This window comes from Vulpes lagopus, chromosome 10 (assembly GCF_018345385.1).
Source record: "Vulpes lagopus strain Blue_001 chromosome 10, ASM1834538v1, whole genome shotgun sequence".
In the NCBI taxonomy this organism is placed as follows: domain Eukaryota; kingdom Metazoa; phylum Chordata; class Mammalia; order Carnivora; family Canidae; genus Vulpes; species Vulpes lagopus.
Window position 1 is genome coordinate 3,793,539 of NC_054833.1, and position 12,579 is coordinate 3,806,117.

A 12,579-nucleotide genomic window follows, 5' to 3' on the forward strand; every position below is an offset into this window, starting at 1 on the left:
ATACATTTTTGGAAATTGGTAGTGAAGACAAAGAGAAGACAAAGAGAAGACAAAGGAGAAACACAAAACCAAGAACTAAGAACTAACTCACACTCGTTTTGCCACCTTTTGGTATAAATCCAGATTTCATGAAGGGAAAACAGACTTTTCCTGTTGACACAGAAGTAGTCACCTTGGGGCACCTGGGTGGCTCAGTCTGTTGAGCATCTGCCTTCGGCTCAGGTCATGATCTCAGGGTCCTGGGATGGAGCCCCGCTTCAGACTCCCTGCTCAGTGGGGAGTCTGCTTCAACCCCTGCCTCTGCCTGCTGCCCCACCCCCACTATCTCTCTCAAATAAATAAGATCTTTAAAAAAAAAGAATTAAAAAAAAAAAGTAGTCACCTTAACAGACTTCAGCAAGCTCTTGTATTCTCAGAGAGAAGGAACAGATCTAGATTCCTAAATGATCACCATAAATTTTGGGTTTTCTCTGTTATTATTATTAAACGCTTTTATTATAAAATTCTGTATAATTTCTCTTTCAAATCAAAACCAAATGGGCAAGTTAAGGTACCTTAATGATTTCTAGGAGGGTGATAGACAATTATCCAGTTCTCAGAAATAATTTAAAAAGAAATGTGCTCTTGTTGGCCATTAGTGCTGTAGTATTTTTGGATTTTTGTATATAATGCTTCAGGGACTCTGCCTAACAATCTTTATAATGTTCCCTCCCTAGAGGGAACACCAAAAGTCTCTAATAGAGATCCAGTCTCTAATGTTTTTGTTCTCAGGTCGGTCATTCCTTAAACATTAAAAGCTATGTTGCCTCTTGCAGAGTCACATTTTCTGGCTGTTGAAAACACGATAGTGACTATGTGAAATAGCAGCTTCTGACATTGTTCGAGGAAGAATAGCAGGACTTGGCAAAATATTGCCTTGGGGGGCAGCCCGGGTGGCTTAGCTGTTTAGTGTGGCCTTCAGCCCAGGGTGTGATTCTGGAGATCCGGGATCGAGTCCCATGTTGGGCTCCCCGCAGGGAACCTACTTCTCCCTCTGCTGGTGTTTCTACCTCTCTGTGTCTCTCATGAATAAATAAATAAAATCTTTGGGATGCCTGGGTGGCTCAGCGATTGAGTATCTGCCTTCAGTTCAGGGTGTGATCCCGTGATCCTGGGATCGAGTCCCACATCGGGCTCCCTGCATGGAGCCTGCTTCTCCCTCTGTCTCTGCCTGTCTCTCTGGGTCTCTCATGAATAAATAAATAAAATATAAAAAAAAAATACTGCCTTGGGTTCAAATCCTAGCCCTACTTGGTCACCACTGCTGAAGCGTTGAGTGGTTTCTCATCTTCCTTATGTGGATAAGAGATATAAGAAGCGTACTTTGCAGGGTTGTTGTGAGGGTTTCAGGAATGATAAATGGATGAGCACAGAGCATGACACTCAGCATGGACGGGAGACGGGTGCTGCACTGTGTTCTCCACCCACAAGCAGTGTTCACGTGGTGTTTCATTGGTCATGGTGACCAGAGCCTGGAGACCTGATGGCAGGCTGCCACCCCCACTGTGAAAGGTCCTTTTCCTGACCCATGCTCTGGGCACTTCTCACCTCATGCTGTATTATACTGTGCCCTGTGACTGCGCTGCTCTGAGCTCCTTGATTCGAGACTCTGTGTCATATCTGTCTCTGAATGTCCAGCATCTAGAGTATTGTTCATCCCAGGTGGGTCTCCAGGCCCAGTCATGAGGGTTATGGTGACAGATCCCTCCAGATGTCTTTTTAGGGTCACACATCCTTCTGAGTCACTAAGAAAGGAGCTTCTGGGTCTGGGTTCGAAACCCCTCAGCGTTTTCTTGACCTCTTGAGTGGGAAGCCACCCACCGTGATTCTCTGAGTTGGCTCCTTCTTCTAGCTCTTCCTCACCTGGAGTCCCCTCTCTGACATTTCTTCTCTTCTGCTTTCATAATGACAGTGCTCACCCTCTCACTTAGCAGACTCTTCCATTGCCCATTGGCTCGAAGTGTGTCTGCCTCATTGCTTTGCCATGAGTGTTCTCTGTACAGAGAGAGTGGGATAGGGCTTAGGAGATGGGAGCATACTGTTTTGCCTCTTCAAGGTTGGAAGTTTTTTTCACCTTCAGTTAGGTCTTATACATAAAAGCTGGAAATTCTTGCCAAGCATTGTGGGGTTCCATGCCATAAATCTTTGTCTTTTCTCTTAGCACCATCTGGCAGATTCACCCACACACATACGTGCCCATTTCTGGCCTTCCTAGGGGCCTCGCCCTGGGCAGCAAGCTTAGGGGTCTTGGGGGCCCCGTGCCTTTCGACATTAAGCATCCGAGTGGAAATGTGAAAGACAGAGCCACACTGTACTATTATTTAAGCTGTGTGAAGACAAAAGACCACGGTTATTGGAATATCTTAAGAGCAACTGATTTTTTTCTTTCATTTTTTTAAAGTATGTCTTTGATAATTATGCGGTCAAAACTGAGACTCTACTTTGAGCAGAATATAAGCTTTCATGGTTCAACTCTTTCTGCTTCAAAATAATGTGTCGAGTTTTGCCCTGAACTTTCAGTCTACTTTGTTTGTTTTCCCTTTACTTCCAAAATGGAGAGTATTATGTTAATTTTACAAGAAGACCATGAAGACCTCATAACAAGCATTTGTGCAGCTTGAGGAGAATGGATTTCCAGAGCTACAAGGGAGGGCAGGGGTAATTGCATCTCAGACCCTCCTTTTATAGATGCTGGAGGACTAGGTGACCTGTCTCCTGTCAACCAGAAAGAGGCAGGGCTAGAGTCCTAATTGAGAACAAGTCCTGTTCTTTCCTACACTTTAAAAGAAAAGCTGTTATTTTATTGGAGGCAATGAAAAGCCTTGAGGGTTCTAGGACAGAGTGTATCAGACAGATGGGGAGCGACTCTAATGTTTTCTTAGGATGTGATGTGCCAGGTACTGTGGTAGGCATGCATATAACTTCTCTCATTTATTCCCCCTGGGTGTCTTATTATATTCTCCTTTTATAAGTGGGGACTCTGGTGCTCACAGAGTTAGCTGATGGATGGCCAGTGCTTGAACCTGGGTCTCCCAAGTCTTGGCTCTGGAAGTCAGCCCCTTGTGTCTTTTAAAGCAGCTTTACATGTATCCAAATAACTGTGAAATGCCTAATTGGAGCTTATAAATTCCTGAGCACTTATTGTTTTTATAGAAAGAACATACAGTTTCTTGGCCTTAGATCTGCACGATCGTTTTTGTGTTTTGAGATACACCATGAACTCCCAGGCATTGTGTAGGAAGTGGTCCACATCTGGTGCTAGATGACTTGGGTTCACATCCTGGTACTACCACCATCGCCCTCTTTCTGTACTTAGAGACGTAAATACACACCAGGCAGTTGTAGTAAGGATGATGACATCTCCACAGGACTTTTTGTCTTTTTTTTTTTTTAAACCTCCTCTTCAGGGTGGGACACTCCACTAGATATTGGCCAAGGACCCTGCAGTCTGGCTTCCTTTCTGCCCCTGGGGCTTCTAAGCACTGGAGGTACATGCTTCATCCCAGATCTGGCTCTTCCACTTATATACAGTAGGATCTTGGGCTAGACACTTGGTCTCTTTGTACCTTAGTTTTCTCACCTGTAATAGGGGAATAATACTAACCTCACAGGATTGTGGTGAGGAGCCAATGAGGAAATCCTGGTGAAGAGTGGCGTTCAGTAGGTACTCAATGAGAGTTAGCACGTTCTCTACTGCAGACTGCTATGCACATGTAAGGAAGTTTTACCTGACTGTGGCATAGTAATTATTACATCATTCTAATGTGCAGTGCAGAATCTCTGTTGCGCTGCTTGCTTTCATCCGTTATTCATTCTGACCCACCAGAGACCAGCAGAAATAGTAGATGAGGAAGAAGATGGAGAGAAAGCAAACAAGGATGCAGAGCAGAAAGAAGATTTTTCGGGAATGAATGGTGAAGTTGAAGAAGGAGGAGATCTGGAGGCTACGGAAGCCTCTGAGGAGGTGGAGGAGGTCCCGGACCACAGGGAGGAGCCTGCAGGTCCCACCCGAGGTAATGGAGGCACCGATGAAGAAAATGGGGAGGAGCTGGATCAGGTTACTACTGAGCTTCAGGAGGCAGTGGACGAGGATGTCAAGTCTCAAGGAGCTGGCACTGGACAAAATGAGGTATTTCTATTGCTTTTGCTCCCTGATGTTCATGCTCGAATGTGTGTGTGGTGCGCATGCCCAGGCACTTAGCAAATTATTCAAGCACTTAAGACTTTCTTAAGTCTTTCTTTGAAACCACTTACTGTTGAGCAGGGAAGGACTCAATACCATTTACTCGACTATGTTATTTCAGTCCATTAATAAGTATTGTCATCCATCTATCAGAATCCGTGCGTCTGTCCTGTCATCCACCCATCCACCTACTCATCCGTCTATTCACCCATTCATCCGCCTATCTATCCACTCACCCATCCACTCATCTACCCATCCGTCTACTCATCCATCCATTTCACCCACCCATCCACTCATCTACCTACTCATCTACCCACTCATCCACCCTGCCACCCACTCACCCACCCATCCCCTTACCCACCCACCCATCTATCCACTCACTCATTTACTGCTCACTCATCCATCCACCCATCCCCTCACCCACCAATCTACCCACCCATCCCCTCATCCACCCATCTACCCACTCATCTACCCATTTCACCCATCCACCCACTCATCCACCCACCTACCCATCCATCCATCCTAATCTCATTCTACAAAGTTTGCAGAGGTCCTAAGAATGTATATAACAAATATAAACACATGCAAATACATTAAGATCAGGAAAGGTACAGACAAGAAAGGAGCATCAAGGCCATGAGACCTAGACATGAAAGAAAGAATGTCACCTCTATCACAGGTGACGTCTTTGGAGATGTTAGTTTGACTTGTTTAGTCTGTGTTAAATGGATTAACCAAATTAAGCATTTGATGCACCAGAACTTAATAACATGTGGTTCTACTTATTATACATAGAGGGTAAGGAAATACGTGGTAAAGCCTCCTTCCTAGCTTGCTTTTCCACCAGGGTTCCTGCAGCAGGATATTCTCAATGTGCAGGCATTCTTCCAGAGGAGAGATGATTAAATTAGCGACTGATAAATAGGCTCAAGTTCAGTGTCACAGTGTGAGGGGCAGGGTGAACTGCACAGCATCCCCACTGACCACATATGCCCTTCCTTCCTGTCTATCTCTTTGGCCAGGGCCCACCTCCCTCAGGCTGTAACCTCTCAAGTGGGCTTTGCTATCATTATTCCTGATGCCCGGTCTCATGAGTGGGGTTCTCTTGATGATTTATTATCGCTTCATCTGTTTTATTTTGCTTAGAGGGGGATCAAATTTAGTAATGTTAAAATGCGAACAAGTTCTTGCGGCCAGGTTTCAATAACCAGTACAGAGTTCTCTGTAATCTGTTATTCTGGCTCATACAAAAACCATCCCTAACATCTAAATGAAAACACCCAACGTGTCTTCCACTTCATCTTTCCTCAAGATGAGGGACTCATAGTTGTAGTCAATAAATTCCCCATCTGCAGTTCTCCACAGTCACTGAAATTTAGTGACAGTTTATATTCTGAAGTTGTTTGTAGCTAAAATTAGAAAAAAAATCCAATTACATGATTCCTTTTCCCTCAGTAAGGAAACAAAATGAACTTCTCAAGGAAACAGACACACACATGCCTATACAAACACACTTTTACTTTCTGAAAGGAAGCAAAATGGTTTATCTGCTGGTGTCATATGGAAAACACATTGTCATTTATATGGTGACTGCAGTAGTAGACTTCACGAAGTTCTTTGTGATGGCTGCCTTCGATGAAAGTTCACTGCATGAAATCAAAGTGTAAATCCTATGTGGGACCTAGGTGGTAAGATCCAGTATGTACCCTTCCCGTAGTCTAGGTTTTCCTTCAGTGTCATAACCTAAAACTGTTTTACGGAAATGAATGGATGACCTACCTATATTTCCATTCTGTAAGTTTAACTTTTAAAAATAAGCCTTTTATAAGAATTGAGCCTCAGTCAAGATCAAGGTTATATAATTTGAAGTGCAAGTTTCCCCAGAATGTATTGACGGGAATCTAAGCTTGTGGAATTGCAAAGGAGCAAGTGCCTGATACATGGCGAGTTAGGGATTTTATTTTATTTTATTATTTTTTTAAAAGATTTTATTTACTTATTTATGAAAGACAGAGAGAGACAGAGGCAGAGACATAGGCAGAGGGAGAAGCAGAATCCTTGCAAGGAGCCCGATGTGGGACTCGATCCCTGAACCTGGGATCTGGGATCATGCCATGAACTGAAGGCAGATGCTCAGCTGCTGAGCCACCCAGGTGTCCTGAGTTAGGGCTTTTAAAAACTATGCAAATACCAGAGCAAAGCAGTTACCCAGAAAGAGATTGAATCTTATTTGACCCATCTCTCTTATAATGGCAGTGTGTGTTGTTTTCACTCTTCCTAAAGTACTAGTTCAGGTACATTTTAAGCATATCAAGTCTATGAAAAAGAAGATACATATGAATTATAAATTATACATTAAAAATTAACCATTTCCAAAGGACTATTTACTTCTCAAATGACTAAGAATTCAGTTTATCGTGTAACATTCTGTTCTATGTAGCCGTCCTTAGACACAGTATATTGTGATTATAGGAAGACAGCAGGTGCATATGACAGATACACAACAAGCAACTGACATTTACTGGGCTTGTGTTATATTCAAAGTACTATTTGAAACACTTCTTGAGATAACGTGAAATAAGAGACCACCCCGGTCATTTTCTTTTTTTTGTGCAGAAATTATGGCTGGAGGTGGAGGGGCCCTGGAGCTAGTCCTACTGTCTTCACACTGGTGGCCCTTCTGGTGGCTGTGGAGTCTTCCGGGTTCCCTAGGGCAGAGTTTGAAAATCAACTAATTCTAATCTCATCCCCTTGGATTTCAATCTAGTAGGAAAAGGATGCATTGTACACAAGATGCAATTTTTAATACCCTAAAGGAAGTTCAAGGGGCAGGGATGCCATTGCTGTTGGAGAAATACTGCTCTATACTTGATTTCCTTCCCGCTCTTCTCTCTCTGATACTTGATGGCACTTGGTACTGTATTCACAAGAGTTTGTGAACTCCAACTAATAGAAGAACATCTGGTATGGGGCTGGGTTAATGTGACATGAGGATAGAATTGCTGTGCTTTTTTCCCTCTTTCCTCTGAAAATGCTGAAATGAAAAGTATAAATACGCTGTTGAAAAGAAAAACTTAAAAGTGTAATCAAGAGGCAAAATTGAGAAAAGTAAAGCCTGTAGCACAAGAAATGAGTGCTTCTTAGGAAGCACATCGTAGATTATGGTTCCAGGCAGGGCTTTTGTGCAAGCAAGGTGTTGAGAATGGCATGTCCACTGGGTAATGTTCAACTGAAAAAGAAAGGGGACCCAAGGAACCATTTTTAATTGAATATTTATACGATTTTACATGAAACACAGAGTAATTTTTTTTCCTTGCGAATTTTATGACCTTTGTGACTAAAGAGCTAAATATCTTTGTTATGATCTCTCTTCTTCCAGGCTGACTTAGACCACCAAAGACCACCAAGACCAGAAGTAAAAATCACCAGCCCACAATGAGAAAATGAGAACAACAAACAAAACAAGGACTATGTTGTCATAGCATAGATAATTTTCAAAAAGAAGAGTATGTTGATTATCAGAAAAATGAAGGGTTATAATACTTGAATAATAAGGATATAGTTACTGCGGAACATAATGTGACAATATGGTTGAATACTACCTACTGAATTTTAAGATTAGAGGCTTAAAGGAAAGACTAGATAATTTTGAATAGCTACTAAAGGGGAGTGACTTCTGGAATGTATTTTTAAAAGTCTTTTAAGAAAATTAAAAGGGTATAGGAGCACTTTCCCCGGATGACAATTGGCCACTTGTCTTTATAAGCAATGGAAAAGAATAGGGCCACACCCATTGGATCCTTCTCTATAAATTTAGAAATGAGGCTATTAGATGGGAGTTTATCCTATAGCACTTATCTAGGAAGGCAGAGAATTTTAAAGAGATGGTAATAGGAAAGCATGTACTATTTTTTTTTTTAAAGCAATAAACTCTTGCATAAACAACTGTAGTTTAGTTTCAGAGACTGGCAGTAGATTGAAATGTTTCCGTGACTTGTCAACATTCTTTTCTTTCTTCCTCCTCATCCCAAATCCATCTTACACAAATTAAAAAGACAGCACAGGGTGTTCACTTTGGAAGGTGGAAGTCTTCATTCAGGGTAGTGGTGATTAATCTTGACATGACATTCCCTCAAGCGTTTCAGGTTTTAATCCTTGTGTCTTTAGTGACACATTCAGGAAGGAATTTTACCATGGGACACTCAGTTACATTCACTGAGCCTGGCTGGCTGGTTTGCAAGTTCTGGTATTCTGTGGATTTTCATGGAACTAGTCTGCCCTCACCAGTAATATCCATCTCTTCTCCATCATGTTCTTATGTTAGAAAACTCCGTATTGGCTAATCTAAAGATTGAATTCCCTCCAGTTTTTTACAAAAAACTAGACTGCCTAATAGGAAGAGTTTGTCACTGCTCCATTTGACTTGCATTTTTCCTTATTTCTGTTAGGATTGGCCTTGTCATACTTTTGCCCCTGTGGTTATTAGCAAATGTTTATTGTAATGCCCAGTTATGTTTAGACTTTCAAGCAGATTCCTTCCTAAATAATTAGAATCCATTTGGGAGAAATTGTTGAAAAATATTTAAGTTGTCGTAATGAGACCAGTTCCTTATTACAATTCTGTGGGCTAATTAAATGAACTCCCAATGGCCTTGTTAGGTAGATATGGGGAAAAATACGATTGTATTAGTTTTTTGAATTCTCAAGAGATGATGCAGATCTTCCTTAAATATAGAAATAATATATTTTTTCGTATTAAAAATATTTTGTGATTATGTAGACGTTATAAATTTGAAATGTAAAATTACAGTGCTTTTGTAGAATTCATTGTTAATCCTAAATTTAAAAGATTTTCTTCCCCTCCAGGTTTCATAACCACCCATTTGGAATAAAGGTAGCTATATCAAGCACTTAATAATACTACAGAAAACTAATGTATTTTTTCCTAGCAGCTATTTTAGTATTTTCTACAAATAGGAAGCATAAACAGAGACTATAATGTAACAGTATTGGAAAGAGATTGTGATATAAGGGTGTATTGATCTGGGAGGATGAATTGTCAACGAGGGTTCTATATTTCTTGTATAAAAATCTAGACTGTGCTTTTTTACAAGTCAGCTTATTTTTTCAAATGGGACAATATGAGATGTAGTAGACTACAAACAACAGTCTTGTGTTGCTAGGGAAATAAGACTAGCTGGTTTTTTAATGTTAAATTCCCATGCTATTACTGGGCCTGGGATTAATTATTTTAAATAGTTTATAGAAATCAGGGGTTAAATGCCTGAAATTAGAAGTAATTCTCAAGATGATTCTTTCCCTTTTCTTTCTTTAATGAGTTTCTCTTTTTTCCTTCTCTTGAGTTTTTTTTTTTTTCCCCTCCTGTTCTTCATTATACTATGAAGCTTAGGTTTTCAGAGCCTTTTTAAGAGTTATTTCAATGAAGCCCAATATTGTTTTACATGAAAAACAAAGTATACAAATACTTCAATATGATGAGAGGTCATAGTAACTGTAGCAAAAAATTTAAAAATTAGGATATAATTCTTCTCTTGGACCAATGTGCATGTTTTACTGCCTGTTCACAAGATATAATTGTGGCCTCCCTTGAGGGCATGAACAACTAATCACTCTATAACACTTTGCAGACATATATTACTAAAAAAAAAAAAATGAATGAAATATGTCGTCTAACCATGGGAAGACATCGTTCACAGAAAATGCAAAGTGTGCCTGTCATTTTGGAGATGACGTCAACACAAAGGAGGAATGCTGATTCACGTCCCCCGTGTGGATGTTTTCTCTGTGGGAATGGTGGTCCCGGTGGCAGGCTAGCTGCAAGGGTTAAGCTGGGCTCACTGACAGATCTGGAGAGCATTTATGTGAGTGAGCAGAAGAGATCTGGGTTAGGCTGCAAGTGTTGTTCCTTTCCAAGAGGGAGGATACTGTGAAAAACCCCTGTAGCTTTGGTGTGCTAGCCAGCGGAATGCTTTTAGTTTTAAGGAACTCTTTCCTCAAACTTAATTGGGTTCTAAGACATTTATAAACAACTGGTTGCTTAGTTGAATTGGAACATTAGAGTTTTGCAGAAAAAGACACAAATTTTAGCTAGTGTCATTTTCATGCTAAAGATGTTCCATCTTGCTCCGTAGCCTCCTCTGTTCATCACCTAGGCAGCATCCACTGATTTCTAGTTAGTTATACAATATGATAGTATGGCCGTATGATAAATTTTTACTCACTATTTTTCTCTATAGCCATAGGATGACTTTCCACTTAATAAGACATTTTCCCCTATGTGTTTTGGGAAATAATCAAATGCCAGACTCACAGGAAGAGCATGATACCCTCATGTTTTATTCTGGAGTGTTGGCTTCTGGTATGGTCTGTAAAGACAGAACCAGCCCCTAGGTATGTGGCTTGGAGTTTCTTGGATATCTCTGAGGGATATGGTTGTGAAGCCATACTAATCTGAGCTTCTTCATGCTAACTTTTCCAGCATATAGCTCATAAACCAACATCCTGGAAGACTTCACTAAATGACCTATCTTATACATAAGATGGGATGAACGTCTGTCTATTCAAAATTGTGACCATAGAACATCAAGAAGGCTTCTTTATGTTATTCACTGACTCTCCTAAAGAATTAACTCTGTACTTTCATTTTGATCAATAAAGCAGCAAAGCAAAAAATTTTAAAGCAGATTAATTACTAGAGAGAAAGAAACATCTGAACTGTTGCCAATCTGAACACAGAGAATAAATAGATATTCACCTATACATATCAAATACTTGTACAGTTGCACTCACACACTTTAATACTGAACAGGCCTCTCCAGGCATAGCGTTGTTAATAGAATAAGACTCTTCTGAGAGAGGCAATGTGTAAAACACACGTGGAGAGGAAACACTAAGAAATGATATAGATCATGGTGCTTTAAAACTTGTTTCCTGGAGACTTTAAGAAATTTAAAATTTCAGAGTAAGAAAGTTACCAGAATTTTAATGAAAAATTTATTGTATGGAGGAGTGATTGCAGATAGATAGACAGACAGATGATGGATCATCTTGTTTTCCTGACCTAATGACAGAGTCCAGTCCCTTAGTTCATTGTTACCAGCCCTAAGGACCATATGCCTCAGGTGGAGAATATTTCATACCAACAAAGGCTCTGTCCAAAGGTTACCACTGTTCATGAATGTGTGTGCATGATTTGCAGGAATGCATAGAGGACTCTCTTTGGTACCAAATAGCCAGGTTCACTACAAATAGAATAAAAGACTGACTTATTGTTTCACCTCTTTATCTATAATGCTCTGGTTCAGTGCAGAAACTTCATAGTGTCCCTGAGTGACTCTAATGTCCTGGAGTGGCACCACTTTCTTGTTTTCTTTGCATTTTTTTTAAGGTTAATCTATCTGTCTCAGGTGATGAGTACATGCAGTTCTTTGTTATTAAATATCAGTCTTGTAAATGCTCTTAAGATTCTTGCTTCCCAGAAATTATCCTGGTATGGAAATGAGTCTGATTCTTACCATATAAAATTTGTGTATCTCTTATCATGAATTCTAAGGGACTTGGAGAGAGTGTGAAAGTGCATTCCAACCTGTTGATGCAGAGGGAAATACTGTTTTGGAAAAGGCAGGCATCCTATAAAATATGGGGAATTAGGAAAGAATTTTAAAATGTCTGGATAACCATAAAGCATTTATAAAATCAGGAGGTAAGTAATGGAGCTCTGTTGACTTAAGCCAACAACAGACTTAGCTTCAATCTGTGAATGGGACCAAATGAATTCCCTATAGTTTTATCAGCTTAAACCACATAGTCTAATTGAGTGGCTGAGTTATGACCACAAATGTCATGGCAAGTGGGAAGAGGGAATGGCCATAGTCAATTTCGAAAGAAGTTTGGAAAAAACTTATTCTGGTTGTTGCTTCATTGCTTCTTTTGTGCCTTAAATTCTTACTATGTACAATGATTAAGGGTGATTATTGATGTTATAAGTAAAGGTTTAGTTGAGCTTATCATTTTTATGTGATTTATGTTTAGAACTTCTCTTTGTAAGGCAAGTTATTTGTGCTTTTTTTTTTTTTTTGTTATTTGTGCTTTGATCAAATTATGAGCATTAGCTTTTTTTTTATTTCTGTATCAGCGCTCACTCTGAAATATAAAAGTTTACTGTATCTTTTGAGTAAATAGATATGTGTTTTGTGTAACTGAAATGTGTCTGGGCCTATTTATTGTTTGTTTATGATGTTGTGTGGCTGATATTTCATTTATCAATTCTCTGCATGACATTTTTTTTCACAAATGCAATAGAAACTTTTTGATTTAAACCATGTATTCAACAATAC

At 40.0% G+C, this 12,579-nt stretch overlaps 1 protein-coding gene across 1 annotated transcript in view; it reads left to right on the forward strand.

Annotated features, from left to right (window-relative positions):
- The window catches only part of DCDC2 (doublecortin domain containing 2), a 162,164-nt gene extending 149,809 nt beyond the window's left edge, over window positions 1-12,355 (forward strand). Inside the window, exons 10-11 of the mRNA XM_041771741.1 lie at window positions 3,866-4,168; window positions 7,602-12,355. Of these exons, the coding sequence (XP_041627675.1) occupies window positions 3,866-4,168; window positions 7,602-7,661 (363 nt within the window). The 3' untranslated portion in view covers window positions 7,662-12,355. The remainder of the gene's footprint in view (window positions 1-3,865; window positions 4,169-7,601) is intronic.
- The last annotated feature ends 224 nt before the right edge of the window (window positions 12,356-12,579 follow it).